The sequence below is a fragment of the Sapajus apella genome, unplaced genomic scaffold (assembly GCF_009761245.1).
Source record: "Sapajus apella isolate SASKATOON/1434 unplaced genomic scaffold, GSC_monkey_1.0 scaffold24, whole genome shotgun sequence".
Classification (NCBI taxonomy): Eukaryota; Metazoa; Chordata; class Mammalia; order Primates; family Cebidae; genus Sapajus; species Sapajus apella.
The window spans coordinates 1,547,158-1,563,436 of NW_022436964.1; the positions used below are offsets into that span (position 1 = coordinate 1,547,158).

The 16,279-nt window shown below is 39.8% G+C and overlaps 1 protein-coding gene across 3 annotated transcripts in view; it reads left to right on the plus strand.

Annotated features, from left to right (window-relative positions):
- The window catches only part of CUNH9orf64 (chromosome unknown C9orf64 homolog), a 15,041-nt gene extending 1,025 nt beyond the window's left edge, over nt 1-14,016 (plus strand). For all 3 annotated transcript variants that reach the window (XM_032290822.1, XM_032290821.1, XM_032290823.1), the window contains 3 exons: nt 434-693; nt 7,555-7,750; nt 13,627-14,016. In XM_032290822.1, coding sequence (XP_032146713.1) covers nt 520-693; nt 7,555-7,750; nt 13,627-13,859 — 603 coding nt within the window. In that variant the 5' untranslated portion in view covers nt 434-519 and the 3' untranslated portion in view covers nt 13,860-14,016. The remainder of the gene's footprint in view (nt 1-433; nt 694-7,554; nt 7,751-13,626) is intronic.
- The last annotated feature ends 2,263 nt before the right edge of the window (nt 14,017-16,279 follow it).

Below are 16,279 nucleotides of genomic sequence, written 5' to 3' on the forward strand. Positions count from 1 at the left end.
TTCCAAGGAGCAGGTTGGAAGATGGAATAATGGGAAGCAAACCTGAAGTTCTTCGTTTTAAGTCCTTCTGCTTAAAATAGAAGTATGAAAAGGGAAGGTTTTTAGTGGGAAATGATGTTAATATTTATCATCGCAGCATGAAAGTTACCGTAGTATAAAAGTCAGTTTTGTAAAGAATGCCATTTGCATTACACCTGAAGAACAAAAGGACTGATGTTATAAAGCAGTTTACTCAAAATAGTAATTAGAAATGGGTGAATAAGTACAGACAAGTAGCAAATGAGAGTTTTGCTTTTGATTTTTTATTCATCCACTTTCGGTGCATTCCTGTAACACTCATTTGGTTTCATATTAATTACATGTTATAAAAGCAAGGGTTTAATGAATATAAAAGTATGACATTGATTCTCTGAATTTTATTTTTTCACTAAAGGGATACCAATAACTAGTGCCTCATACTACGCGACAGTGACCCTGGATCAGGTTCGAAATATACTTCGTTCTGACACAGACGTTTCCATGCCTTTAATAGAAGAGAGGCATCGGATTCTCAATGAAACTGGGAAAATTCTGCTGGAGAAGTTTGGTGGCTCTTTTCTTAACTGCGTCAGAGAAAGTGAAAATAGTGCACAGAAGTTAATGCACCTGGTCGTTGAAAGTTTTCCTTCTTACAGAGATGTGACTCTGTTTGCGGTGAGTTGCTTCTGTTGGGGATTTTAGAGGTCTTAATCATCTCAGAGTTAACTCTTTTACTTCCAGAACTCATTTTGAGAATAAAAACTTAAAATTTTTAAGTGTATTCCTTGTGGAATAAGCAGTAACAAAATTCGGTAGTTTTGAAGTCATTTCTTATGTTTTCTAATCAGTGTATTTCATTCTTTTTTTTTTTTTTTTTTTTTAATGTTTCAAACCTAAAAAACGTGGAACCCTCCATGTAATGTTCTCCTTATGGATAATTAGGTCTCTTTAGTACTTCAAAAAGTTTACTTTACTGGATGAAGATCAGAATGTATGCTAAACTCTTCCTAACAAAAAGTATTACTGGCCAAGCACAGTGGCTCACTCCTGTAATCCCAGCACTTTGGGAAGCCGAGGCTGGCGGACCACCTGAGGTCAGGAGTTTGAGACCAACCTGGTCAATATGGTGAAACCCCGTCTCTACTAAAATACAAAAATTAGCCAGGTGTGGTGGTGCATGCCTCTAATACTAGCTACTTGGGAGGCTGAGGTGGGAAAATCGCTTGAACCCAGGAGGTGGAGGCTACAGTGAGCTGAGATTGCACCAGTGCACTCCAGCCTGGGTGAGACAGAACGACACACTCTATCTCAAAAAAAAAAAAAAAAAGTATTTATTGCAAAGTTAAATGTACTGTATATATATTTTGTGGTTTATTTTTCATAAAGTATACTTGAATGATTTTTTTTGGCACAAAGAAATTAAATAGATACACTTGTAAAATGATGATAATTTTGTTACACCGTCCCAGGCTACACCTGGATTTTGTTTTCGCCAGATTATTTTGGAATCGGAGATGGAGGTTGCAGTGAGCTGAGATCACACCACTGCACTCCAGCCTGGGTGACAGAACTAGACTCTGTCTCAAAAAAATTAAATAAAAAATAAATTGGCCAGGTGTGGTGGCTCACACATGTAATGCCAGCAATTTGTAATGCCAGCACTTTGGAAGGCCAAGGCGGACAGATCACTTGAGGTTAGGAGTTCAAGACCAACCTGGCCAACATGGTAAAACCCTTGTTGTGTTTTGTTTTTTTTTTGAGACTGAGTTTCGCTGTTGTTGCCCAGACTGGAGTGCAATGGCACGATCTCGGCTCACCGCAACCTCCGCCTCCTGGGTTCAAGCAATTCTCCTGCCTCAGCCTCCCGAGTAGCTGGGACTACAGGCACGCACCATCATGCCCAGCTAATTTTTGTATTTTTAGTAGAGACGAGGTTTCACCTTGTTGACCAGGATGGTCTCGATCTCTTGACCTCGTGATCCACCCGCCTCGGCCTCCCAAAGTGCTGGGATTATAGGCATGAGCCACCGCGCCCGGCCAAAACCCTTGTTTCTACTGAAAATACAAAAATTAACCAAACGTGGTGGTGGGCGCTTGTAATCCCAGCTACTTGGGAGGCAGAGGCAGGATGATCACATGAACACGGGAGGCAGAGATTGCAGTGAGCCGGGATCATGCCATTGCATTCCAGCCTGCATGATAAGAGTGAGACTCCATCTCAAAAAAAAAAAAAAAATCCAACTGCCAGTCATGTGACTAATAGTCTATGTATTGTAGAATCAGTTCAGTTGTAGTAGAGGAAGGGGTAGATTAAGTTTAATGTGACTTCAGGGTGGAATGAATTCAGGACACCATGTAGTTTGCTTACTTTCAAGTTGTCATGAGTTTTTGTGGATGAAAGGTGTAAATTTTTTTGTAGATTATAATATTGATTTAGCAAACATTTGCTGAATTTCATTTATAGCACAGTGCTTTGGTTTTGCCTAGCTGAAAAGTTCAATTTTTTAAAAATGTACCAAAATATAGATTAATTTTAAGTCTGATCTTTTTTTTGTTTGTTTTTTTTGAGATGCAGTTTCACTCTGGAGTGGAGTGGCGGGATCTTGGCTCACTGCAGCCTTCCTGGGTTCAAATGATTCTCCTGCCTCAGCCTCCCAAGTAGCTGGGATTACAGGCACCTGCCACCATGCCCAGCTAATTTTGTACTTTTAGTAGAAACGGGGTTTCACCACGTTGGCCAGGCTGGTTGCAAACCCCTAACCTCAAGTGATCCTCCTGCCTTGGCTTCCCAAAGTGCTGGGATTACAGGTGTGAGTCACCATGCCCAGCCAATCTGATGTATTGTAAATGAAAATTGGTACAGAAACCATTTCCCTTGGGTACTCGTTTCTAAAATACAGTTTTACAGAAAAATCCCCAAAATGGGCTAGGTGTGGTGGTGTGGTGGCTTACGCCTGTAATCCCAGCACTTTGGGTGGCTGAGGTAAGAGGATTGCTTGAGCCCAGGAGTTCGAGACCAGCCTGGGCAACATGGTGAGACTCCATTTCTACAAAAAATTTAAAAATTAGCCAGGCGTGGTGGCATGCCTGTGGTCCTTTCCTAGCTACTCAGGGGCTGAGGCAGGAGTATTGCTTGATTGAGTCCAGAAGGTGGAGGCTGCAGTGAGCTATGATTGTTCCACTGTACTCCAGCCTGGAAGACAGAGCAAGACCTTGCCCTCTCTCCAAAATAAATGAAAATAATTTGCACAAAATAGTCATATGTTTTTAATGTATATTTACTGAGATTATCATTCATTTTTAGACATGAACAGATTAATAAAGTTAACAATTTTTAATATAGACAGATTTAGATGAGTGATTTCTCAACCTGGCTGTGCCCCAGAATCACTTAGAAGGCTTAAAATTTGAATGTATTTCTAAACACCACCCTCAGAGATCCTGATCAATAGGTGAAAGAGCTATTTTTTAAGTTCTTCAATTTACTCTGACTTAGAGTAATGCAGTAACTTTGTAAAAGTTCTAATTAACAAATTGACTTTCTTATTGTTACTGTGACATACTGATAAATACATATGAAGAATATAAGCTTTTTGATGTTTCAATAGATAACATTTTATGGTTGGTTGGTTGGTTGGTTTTGAGACGAGTCTCTGGAGTCTTGCTCTGTTGCCCAGGCTGGAGTTCAGTGGTGTGATCTTGGCTCACTGCAACCTCCACCTCCTGGATTCAAGCAATTCTTCTGCCTCAGCCTCCCGAGTAGTTGGGATTAGAGACATGCACCACTATGCCCGGTTAATTTTGGTATTTTAGTAGAGACGGAGTTTTACTGTGTTGGCCAGGTTGGTCTCAAACTCCTGACCTCAGGTGATCTGCCAGCCTCGGCCTCCCAAAATGCTGGGACTACAGGCATGAGCCACTGCGACTGGCCTTTGTTTTTTTTTTTGAGAAAGAGTGTTGCTCTGTCATCCAGGCTGGAGCGCAGTGGCGCAATCTCAGCTCACTGCATTCTCCGCCTCCTGGGTTCAAGTGATTCTCCCGCCTCAACTCCCAAGTAGCTAGGATCACAGGCACCTGCCATCATGTCTGGCTAATTTTTATATTTTTATAGAGGCAGGTTTTCACTGTGTTGGCCAGGCTGGTTTTGAACTCCTGACCTCAGGTGATCTGCCAGCCTCGGCCTCCCAAAGTGCTGAGATTACAGGTGTGAACCACTGCACTGGGCCTGTGTTGTTCTTAAGTATTTGTAATCCTTGAACTTTCTATTATTCATGATAAAATTATGGAAAAATTTTTTCAGAAAACTTAACTGGCCAGGTGTGATGGCTCTTGCCTGTAATCCTAGAATTTCGAGAGGCCAAGGCAGGTGGATCACTTGAGCCCAGGAATTCAATACCAGCCGGAGCAACGTGGTGAAACCCCATCTCTGCAAAATAACAAAAAAGTTAACTGGGCTTGGTGATGTACACCTGTAGTCACAACTATTCAGGAGGCTGAGTTGGGAGGATTGCTTGAGCCCAGGGAGATCAAGGCTGCAGTGAGCTGTGATCGAGCCACTGAATTCCAGTCTGGGTGGCAGTGAGGCCTTGTCTCAGAAAACAAACAAAAAAATTAACTCATGGTCATAGAGCTCTTTATTGACAATTATTTTATAAAGGTACTGTTTAGAAACTATTTAATCACAAAGCAATATCATGAAACATGTAGGGAACAGTTATTTGGAGATTTACTAGTATTTTTAGTGATACCAGTTAATATTTTAGAGATCCAGAATTTGATTACAAAAACCATTTGATTTCTAAAACCATAATGAGCTTACTGAGAAAATGTTTTATAGATTTGAATTTATTTTTAGATTCCTCACTTAAATCTTTTTGTCCTTTTTTTAAATCTTAAAATATTATATCTATTATAACCTATTATTTATATAGACTAGTCTGTTACCATGGAAACAGCAGTCATATGAAAATTTATGTTTTCTTAGATGCTAGCACTGATTTTGTTTTTATTATTTTTTCCTCTCTGTGGGTTGTTACATAAGTTTGATTCCTAGGTGTATTTCATTTTTGCTCTATGAATCTTGTTAAAAATAGCAGATAATGGCTTCTACCTATTATAATAAACTTCATGGTGTAGTAATTGTGTTTGATAGACATTTATAAATTGAGTCTTATGTCTTGCTGTTTTGTAAACTAGATTTGAACTAGAAACCTGGTTGCCATATATAAATCCAGTGTATATAGAGGAACAATTGCCAAATTGTCATATTTAAATCATATATATATATATATATATATATATATTTTTTTTTTTTTTTTTTTTTTCCAGACAAGAGTTTTTTGCTCTTGACTTGCCTAAGCTGGAGTACAATGGCTTGTTCTCGGCTCACTGCAACTCCGTCTCCAGGTTCAAGTGGTTCTCCTGCCTCAGCCTCCTGAGTTGCTGGGATTATAGTTGCCTGACACCATGCCCAGCTAATTTTTGTTATTTTTAGTAAAGACGAGGTTTCGCCATGTTGGCCAGTCTGGTCTCAAACTCCTGACCTCAGGTGTTCCACCCACCTTGGCCTCCCAAAGTGCTGGGATTACAGGCATGAGCCACTGTGCCCAGCCATAGGTATTTTGAAATATATTTTTAGTTGTCATATTTAGATAGATTTAGGAATATAGGGTGATAGCATAATGTAGGAATGTTTTAAATTGTGATTTGATTTTTCAGCCCCTCAATTTAATTTAGAGACATTACACCACATCAGAAAATAAGCATGTATGTTTGCCCTGGAAAACATATTCTGACTTTCTTAAATGTAGCTTTAGAAGTTTTAATTTATTTAGTATAATAAAAGTAGGTCTGGAGCTGTTGCAAAAGGCATGTCTTAAGGTTAAGCAATATTACGTTATTTCTTATTTTGACAGTATCATTGGAGTTTTCTTGGTAAACAAAAGATTCTGTAATATCATCTTAAGGAATTTTTGTATAGAGCCTTTCCTTAAAATTTTAGTCTCATATTTATTTGTTTATGTCATTTACTAGTTAGAATATTCTCCTCCAAGGTGGTCAGGATATATTTTGGGAGCTTGTAATATTGATAAACATTTATAAAACATGATTTAAGGTTATTACCATTGAGACTAGTAGTAGATTGTAATTATCTCATAGTCTACGCTGATTTGCATTTGTAGATTTATGGAGGTTTTTTTTGTTTGTTTGTTTGAGATAGAGAGTCTCACTCAGTTGCCCAGGCTGGAGTTCAGTGATGTGATCATAGCTCACTGTAGCCTCTACGTCCCAGGCTCAAGCAATCCCCTTGCCTCAGCCTGGTGAGTAGCTGAAACTACAGGCATGTACCATCATGCCTGGGTAATTTAAAAAAAAAATTTTTTTTTTTTGGTAGAGATGGAATTTTGCTGTGTTTTGTAGAGATGAGGCTTCACCACTGCCCAGGCCGGTCTTGAATTTCTGGCTTCAAACAATCCCCCTGCTTCGGTCTCCAAAATTGATGGGATTATAGGTGTAAGCTACCACACCTGGCTAGAATTTTTGAGTTAAATTATAACCTACTACCTTATAATGCTTGGTTAAATTTGTCTTTTCTATATATAAATATAATTGGCTATTTTCTTTTTTTTTTTTTAAGGCAGAGTTTTGCTCTTGTTGCCTGGGCTGGAATGCAGTAGAGCGATCTCAGCCTCTGAGCACACCTCAGCCTCTGCCTCCCAGGTTCAAGCAATTCTCCTGTCTCAGCCTCCCAAGTAGCTGGAATTACAGGCATGCACCACTATGCCCTGCTAATTTTGTATTTTAAGTAAAGACAGGGTTTATTCATATTGGTCACACTGGTCTTGAACTCTTGACCTCAGGTAATCCACCTGCTTCAGCCTCCCAAAGTGCTGGGATTACTGGCATGAGCCACTGCATCTGGTGTGGCTATTTTATTGTCATATTTGGACTTACATATCAACTTTGACCATTTCCAAAATTGGTAAATTTGATCATTTTCTAGCTGTTGATCATTTAATGTCTTTATCTATAAAACAAATAATCATATTATCTTAAAGGAAACAGTTAAAAATGAACCTTGTGGTTCTCTTCAGACCTGAGCTTATGGATGATGATTATTCTTATTTATTTATTTATTTATTTATTTTGAGACAGAGTGCAGTGCGGTGATCTCAGCTCATTGCAACCTCTGTTCTCTGGATTCAAGTAATTTTCATGCCTCAGCCTCCCCGAGTAGCTGGGATTATAGGTACCTGCCACCACACCCGACTAATTTTTGTATTTTTAGTAGAGTTTTATCATGTTGTCCAGGCTGGTCTTGAACTCCTAGGCTCAAGCAATCTGCCCACCTCAGCCTCCCAAAGTGTTGGGATTACAGGCGGGAGCCATGGCGCCTGGTCAATCTATAAATTCTTACCAACAAAGTAAGATTATTCTTCCTTTTTAAAAATGTTTCAACCTGCACCTTTAAAAAATAGCATATATAAGCTTTCATAGTGCTGAGATTACAGATAACATTTATATTTTCTTTATCAGGGGAAAAGAGTTTCTTTTTACAAACGAGCCCAAATCCTTGTAGCAGATACATGGAGTGTATTGGAAGGAAAAGGAGATGGCTGCTTTAAGGACATCTCCAGTATCACCATGTTTGCTGATTATAGATTACCTCAGGTTCTTGCTCATCTTGGAGCCCTGAAATACTCTGCTGAACTACTGAAGAAGCTTCTCAAAGGTTTGTAGCTTTAAGTCATTCTTTGTTATACTGTGAATTGTTGAGTCTCGGTTTGGTTTCTTTTACAAAAGGTCTCCTTTATTTTAAAAAAAGTACTATTCATTGTTCATAGTATACGTAAAGGAAATGCAAAGACAAAATGTGGAGAAAATGATTTTTCTTTTTGTTTACACTGTGAAATGTGGATATTGTAGAAAACTGTGCTATTTAACATTATAATTTCATAGCCTAATGAAACCTAAGTTTATGTTGCATGAAAGTATGTAACACTGACAGTTCATCAGGTATAGTATTTGAAGAGCGTTAATTAAGCTTAACAGCACACTACATGGTGATATGAAGGATAGGCTGAAAGTTAGGTAATATGAATCAGATTTTGAGTGAAGAGACTCCGAGGTCTGTACTGGGTTATCTTACACAAGTCACTTACTTCTCTAGGCTTATTCACCATTATTGGCTATGATTATTGATGTCAAGACTAGGAGCCTTACGATTTATAAGCATAGGTAAATTGGGTTGAAAAGTTTGTATGAAAATTAGCTTTTTGTATTTTAAACATTTCCTTATATGAGGAAAAGAAATCATATGATTTTCATGTTAATTTCTCTTTTAGGTGCAACATTTTCTGCTACTATTTTCTTTATTTTATTTTATTTTAAAAATATGTTGCCCAGGCTGGTCTCCAATTCCTGGGCTTAAGCAGTCTTCCAACTTCAGCCTTCCAAAGTGCTGAGATTACAGGTGTGAGCCACTGCACTCGGCTCCTTTATGTTGTTGTCGTTGTTTTTTTTTTTTTTTGAGACAGAGTATTGCTCTTGTTGCCCAGGCTGGAGCACAATGGCATGATCTCAGCTCACCGCAACCTCTGCCTCCCAGTTCAAGCAATTCTCCTGCCTCAGCCTCCCAAGTAGCTAGGATTACAGGCATGCGCCACCACGCCCAGCCAATTTTTGTATTTTTAGTAGAGACAGGGTTTCTCCATGTTGGTCAGGTTGGTGTTGAACTCTCAACAGGTGATCTGCCTGCCTTGGCCTACTAAAGTGCTGGGATTACAGGCATGAGCCACCACGCCCGGCCCTTTATGTATTTTTTAAGAGAAGTAGATTCTATGATTGAATAAATTCCTCTTTTGAAATAGATTTGAATCTCCCCAAATCAGAATAACACAGAATATAAAGGTATCATTATTTCTATAGTTGGCTCTACTGGGTTTTTATGCTGCCTTGGGCAATCTATTTTGTCTTCTTTTCCTCATTCAAAAAAGAACATACTATTTTTTTTTGTCGTCATGCTCATGTCAAGTGTCATTAATCGTTGGATACCTTTAAAAGGGACAATTAGTGTTTATTTTTCATACGGCCATATCGAGCTGTCTTTTTTTTTTTTTTTTTTTTTTTTTGGCCCACATATGTATACACTATTCATTCCTATCTCTGAGCATTCTTTTACATGATTTCTGTTGTCCAAATTTTCTTTTTATCAGTTCAACTCCTACACCTACACAGAGGCTTTACTCAAATTCTGTCCTCGCTTATAGTGATTTGTCCATCTCCTTCTGAGTTTTTATAGCACTTAATTGTCTCTGCTACTATGAGAAAAACCCTAGTGAGACAGGATCATCCAGCATGGTTGTACAGAGATGTCAGAGTTTTCTTCTCTCATTCATTTCAACTCCAGAGGCTCTTTTCCAATCTCTTTTGGCAGCCTTTACTGCCTCCATTTATTTCTTGCTTCTAAAAGGGTACTCTGCTATCCTTAGCTAGTTTGATATATGGTAGACAAATTCTTTTGCCACTTAGTTCATTTAAGCAAAATTTGGATTTTGTTTTCCAAAAAGTATTTTACTGCAAAACTAGAGAAAAATAAACAGAAACTGTAAATGTAATGTAACAGACATAAGTATAGTGTACTGATTTTTAAAAACTACCTTAAGTGAAATCTAGGACCAGCTTAGTTTGACTGGGTGAGGTAGGACATCTTTAACTGGCTTCCAATGGTGCTTCCAAACTTGAGGATATGCTTCATTTTTATTCCTTCCCTTTTCCCCTCATCTGGGTATCTCTGGGACAGCTCTTGAAAGTCCTACCTAGATTTCTGTCCACCCTCTCTCTCTTTTTTTTTTTCATGATTTTAATGTTTTATTTATTAATTTAAAATCTTTTTTCCTTTTTTTTTAAAATTATACTTTAATTTCTGGGGTACATGTGCAGATCTTGCAGGATTGTTACATAGGTATACACATGCCATGGTGGTTTGCTGTCTCCATTCCCCCATCCATACCCCCATTAGGTATTTCTCTCAATGTTATCCCTCCCCAATCTCCCCACCCCCTGCTATCCCTCCCCAGCCCCCCACTCCCCATCTGACCTCATTGTGTGATGTTCCCCTCCCTGTGTCCATGTGTTCTCATTGTTTGACACTCACCTGTGAATGAGAACATGCAATGTTTGGTTTTCTGTTCTTGCATCAGTTTGCTGAGAATGATGGTTTCCAGATTCATCCATGTCCCTGCAAAGGACATGAACTCATCCTTTTTTATGGCTGCATGGTATTCCATGGTGTATATGTGCCACATTTTCTTTATCCAGTCTATCATTGATGGGCATTTGGGTTGGTTCTAGGTCTTTGCTATTGTGAACAGTGCTGCAGTGAACATATGTGTGCACATGTCTTTATAATAGAATGATTTATAATCCTTTGGGTATATACCCAGTAATGGGATTGCTGGGTCAAATGGTATTTCTATTTCCAGATCCTTGAGGAATCGCCACACTGTCTTCCACAATGGTTGAATTAATTTATACTCCTCCCACCAATAGTGTAAAAGCATTTCTGTTTCTCTACATCCTTTCCAGAATCTGTTGTCTCCAGATTTTTTAATGATTGCCATTCTAACTGGTGTTAGATGGTATCTCAATGTGGTTTTGATTTGCATTTCAATAAAAGCTATTACGACAAACCCACAGCCAATATCATACTGAATGGCAAAAACTGGAAGCATTCCCTTTGAAATCTGGCACTAGACAAGGGTGCCCTCTTTCACCATTCCTATTCAACATAGTATTGGAAGTTCTAGGCAGAGCAATCAGGCAAGAAAAAGAAAAGTATTCAATTAGGAAAAGAGGAAGTCAAATTGTCTCTATTTGCAGATGACATGATTGTATATTTAGAAGACGCCATCGTCTCAGCCCAAAATCTTCTTAAGATGATAAGCAGCTTCAGCAAAGTCTCAGGATACAAAATTAATGTGCAAAAATCACAAGCTGTCCACTCTAACTCATCTCTTCACCAAAGACATAATACTTGGCCAATTATAAAGACTTAACAATGCAATTTGACTAAATGTAGCTTTTCACTGTGATTCCAGAGCCAGCTTTTAGACCAAATATGTAAGCCATATGACCTTCCCTGACTCTGTGTTTATCAGTCCACTCAAATGTCTTTTTCTGTCTGAAGTCCATGTTCTGTCCCATACTGTAAGTTGCTGTAGTTTCCTAGGGCTGACAGAACAAATTACTGCAAACTAGATGGCTTCAAGCAACAGATATGTATTATGTTACAGTTCTGGAGGCTGGGGTCTGAAATCAAGATGTTGGCAGGACCATCCTTCCTCTAAAGGCACCTTGTGGCTTCAGCAGTCCCTGGCATTCCTTGGTTTGTAGCTGCATCACACCAGTCATAGCCTTCTTACCCTTGTGTCTCTTGTCCCTTTGTATCCTGTTCTTTTCTTACATGTTTTCTCTTTTGTTTAGAAACAGGGTCTTACTCTGTCACCAAGGCTGGAGTGCAGTGGCATGATCATAACTCACTGCAACCTCAAACTCCTGGGCTCAGCAATCCTCCCTTCTTAGGCTCAGCCTCTTGAGTAGCTGCGGTTACTAGAGGTGCATGTCACCATGCCTGGCTACCTTTTCCATTTTTTGTAGAGATAGGGTCTCACCTCTCCTTCACTGGATTTAAGGCTGATACTAATCCAGTATGACCTCATCTTCACCTGAGTACATCTGGAAAGTCTCTGTTTCCAAAATCACATTCACAGTTACCAGGAGTTACGACTTGAATGTATCTTTTTGTGAGCCACAGTTCAACCCACTCCTATTACCTACTGCTGTGTAACAAATTACACTAAAATGTAGTGGTTAAAACAACAGAAATTTATGATCCTGGGTCAGGAATCTGAGTGCTGCTTAACTGGGTGCCTCTGCCTCAAGGTTACAGTCCAGCTGTGAACTGGAGCAGCAGTCTCATCTAATAGCTCTACTTGGGTGGGAGCATCTGCTTCCATGACCAGCCACTCGATTGGTTGATCTGGCAATTTTAACACGTTGATAGTCAAATTTCGAGGAAATGATTAACAGGAAAACTGAAGAGAAAGGTATCGGCTTCTATGCTGGCACCTGGGGCAAAGTAAGGAAATGGAGGGACCATTTCCTTACTTTCTAATTGTTTTTTTCCCACCTGTTCCACTGACCATTGCCTAAGCCCGTGGGAGAGTTGGATGGAGGGGGCATAAGTAACTCTACTTAAAATCACAAGATCTCTTGGGTACTGTTAGGCTTTGTGTAGGGTGCAGATTGGTGGTCAGAGGCCAAATATAGCTTATAGTTGTGTTATGTTTAGCCTGAACAGTGACGTTAGCAATTTTTAATTAGTTTCCAACACTTGAAAAATTAGGAAATTTCACATAAAAATCAAACTTCCTAACTTCTGTCATAAGAAAAATATGGAAACATACAGTACCTTTGCATAGGACTACATACACTGTCTAGCTCACTACAGTTTGCATCTGACTGCTACATTTATCTACATGCTTATTAGAGACATCGGTTCACGAGTCCTACTCTAGTCTCAGTGGCAAGGCATAGCCAGTGCCTACCTTGCAGGATCAGATATTCCCAAAATAAATATTTATTATTTTGGAGATCAGGTTGGCTCTGTTGCCTAGACTGGAGTGCAATGGCGTGATCTCAGCTCACTGCAACTTCTGTCTTCTGGGCTCAAGTGACCCTCCCACCTCAGCCTCCCAAGTAGCTGGGACTACAGGCACATACCACATGCCTGGCTAATTTTCGTATTTTTTGTAGAGACAGGGTTTTGTCATGTTGCCCAGGCTGGTCTTGAACTCCTGAGCTCAAGTAATCCTCCCACCTCAGCCTCCCAAATTGCTGGCATTACAGGTGTGAGGCACTGCACCCAGCCTGCAATAATATTTTTTTTTCTTGTATCAAACCCAATTTTAAATTCCATCTTTTTGATAACTAGTAGTTATATTTTTAAATTTATGATCACTTATTCATTTATCAAATATTTATTGGGGAGCTAGTATGTGCAAGGTGCTATGCTAGATCTGGGAATATTGAGACAAGCCAGATGTGGCCCCTATCTTTGTGGAATTTAACTTGTAATTTAAAATCAGTGCCTACATTTTGAAATGATTTAAATTACCAAAAATAAAGTCTGAGCCGGGCATGGTGGCTCATGCTTGTAATCCTAGCACTTTGGGAGGCCAAGGCGGATGCATCACCTGGGGTCAGGAGTTCGAGACCAGCCTGGCCAACATGGTGAAACCCTGTCTCTACTAAAAAATTAGCCAGGCACGGTGGCAGGCACCTGTAATGCCAGCTACTTGGGAGGCTGAGGCAGGAGAATCACTTGAACCTGAGGGGCAGTTGCAGTGAGCCGAGATCATGCCACTTTACTCCAGCCTGGGCAAAAGAGCCAAACTCTGTCTCAAAAATAAATAAATAAATAAAGTCTGAGATTTACAGTTTTAAAATGAGTACTATTTAAATACTATGTTTTATTCTACAGTAAAGTTCTCAGTAGATTTTGTATCATTGACTATTAAATTTTCTTACTGTTTTTCCCCCTTGCAGGAGAAATGCTCTCGTATGGAGACAGGCAAGAGGTGGAAATCAGAGGGTGCTCGCTTTGGTGTGTTGAGCTGATCCGGGATTGTCTTCTGGAGCTTATTGAACAAAAGGGTGAAAAACCTAATGGAGAGATCAACTCCATTCTTCTGGATTATTACTTATGGGATTATGCTCGTGACCATAGGGAAGATATGAAAGGAATTCCATTTCATCGCACACGTTGCATATATTATTAACCTCAAGTGTAAACTGATCCAAAGAAAACTCCTTGCATTTTTCTTTTCTCTTTTTTTTTTTTTTTTTTGGTGCTGTGATTCGGATAACCCCCTGCATTTTTATATCATATCATCTGTGCAGTTTTGCTTTGACATTTAAAGAACATGATAGAGGTTATAGGAATGAGGAAATTGATTACCCATTCTTACTTTAAAAAATACTTCCTGGCCAGGCATGGTGGCTCGTGCCTGTAATCTCAACACTTTGGGAGGCCAAGGCAGGTAGATCACCCGATGTAGGGAGATCGAGACCATTTTGGCTAACATGGTGAAACCCCGTCTCTACTAAAAATACAAATAATTAGTCAGCCATGGTGTCACATGCCTGTAATCCCAGCACTCGGGAGGCTAAGGAGAATCTCTTGAACCCAGGAAGCGGAGGTTGCAGTGAGCTGAGATCGCGCCATTGCACTCCAGCCTGGGGAACAAGAACGAAACTCATGTCTCAAAAAAAAAAAAAAAAATTCCTTGGCCAGATGAAGTGGCTCGCACATATAATTCTAGCACTTTGGGAGGCTAAGGTGGGAGGATTGCTTGAGGAGAAGAGTTCAAGACCAGTCTAGGCAACACAGGGAGACCGGGAGACCCCCATCTCTACAAAAAGTTAAAAATTAGCCTAGTGTGGTGGCACATGCTGTAGTCCCGACTACGGTTTTCAGCTGAGGCTGAAAAGGGTGGATTGCTTGAGCCCCAGGGGTTTGAGTCTTCAGTGAGCCATGGCCATGCCACTGCACTCTACCCCGGGCAACAAAGGGAGACCCTGTCTCAGAACAAACCCACAGAAAGTTCCTGACATATCACTGTGTATTCCCAACTTTATCATTTTTCTGTCTGTTTAGTTTTGGCTTGTATTTTTATTTCCTGTGGACATGTAGTTGACAGAAATAAGGAACTTTAATATTTTCTTTAAATTTCCTAAAACTAATTATGCCTTATGTGACTAATCTTCAGTGATAATATTTTATCTATTGATATCTTTTCTTGAGGTGTAGTAATTTTCAGTATACCTTAATCATTTGGTATAAAAAAGAGGTTAGGTTTTTGATGTATGAATGCTGTCCTTTTAAAAATCAATCTTGACACTTTGAACTTTTTATTGGTAATGATAGTGGGTTTTGTACATCATGATTTTCAAGGTAGGACATCTGTTTGTCTAATTTTTTTTTTTTGAGATGGAGTCTTGCTCTGTTGCCAGGCTGGAGTGCAGTGGCGCGATCTCGGCTTACTGCAACCTCCGCCTCCTGGGTTCAAGGGATTCTTCCGCCTCAGCCTCCCAAGTAGCTGGGACTACAGGCGCGCACCACCACGCCCAGCTATTTTTCTTGTATTTTTAGTAGAGATGGCGTTTCACCATGTTGGCCAGGATAGTCTCGATCTCTTGACCTCATCATCCGCTTGCCTCGGCTTCCCAAAGTGCTGGGATTACAGGCATGAGCCACTGCGCCCGGCCCTAATTTGTTTTTTTAGAGTAACTTAATGGAATTGAATAAAAATATTCAATATTTTTCTTAAACCTGGAATAGATTATTTCATTAAAATATAATTTACCATATATAATTTTTAAAAAGCATACTGTAAGTTAGATTATTTACCTTCTGTTGCAGAACTCTCGTTACCTGTCAAGCATTCATTTCCAACCACCACCCCCACATTCCTTCTAACATAATCTTGATTTTGTTAGACCTTGTTTGCTTGCTGCGACTTGAAAAAAAAGTAAGGAAAAGACACCCTTTTCCCAAGCAATGTACTGCCATCTGCTGGAAGCTTGTCATAATAACCTTACAAATAACAATATGAGTGAGGCCTCCTGGAGCTGCGCAGTACACAACTTGCACAACCACAGTAGTGGTCCTGTGTCTATTCCTGTCCTGTGTGACTCGGGATGGTGATTCCATCCCCAGTTCTGGAGGTAGATCTTGTATGGTATGAATGGTTTACTACTCCTGGTCACCTTATTTTCCTTGCCTGTGATTGCTTTGGTAATGGGTATATAATCTAGTTCTGGCCAGTGACACTGGATAGCAAGTCTGCTGGGAAGCTTCTAGAAAAGGATTCTTCACTTTTAAGAAAGAGATATAGGAAAAAGGTCCCTTTTCTTCCTCTGAGCAATGCTTTTAGCATAATACTTGATATTATGGTAGCTGTTTTATAGAGCTAGAGCCCAGCTGTACCTTCCATGCCTGAGCCCTATCCATGGACTTCATACTTGAGTTAATAAACACATTATAACTTGTACCAGAAAGCATCATAACAGTTTCCGAAGTAACCTCTGGGCCTCTGCTTTTGCCACCCCTCCTGCACCTCTCCCTGTCTTCCCTTCCCTCTTTCCCTCTTCTCTCTTTAATTCTCTGCCCTCTTCCTTCTTCCCCTTTTCCCCTCCC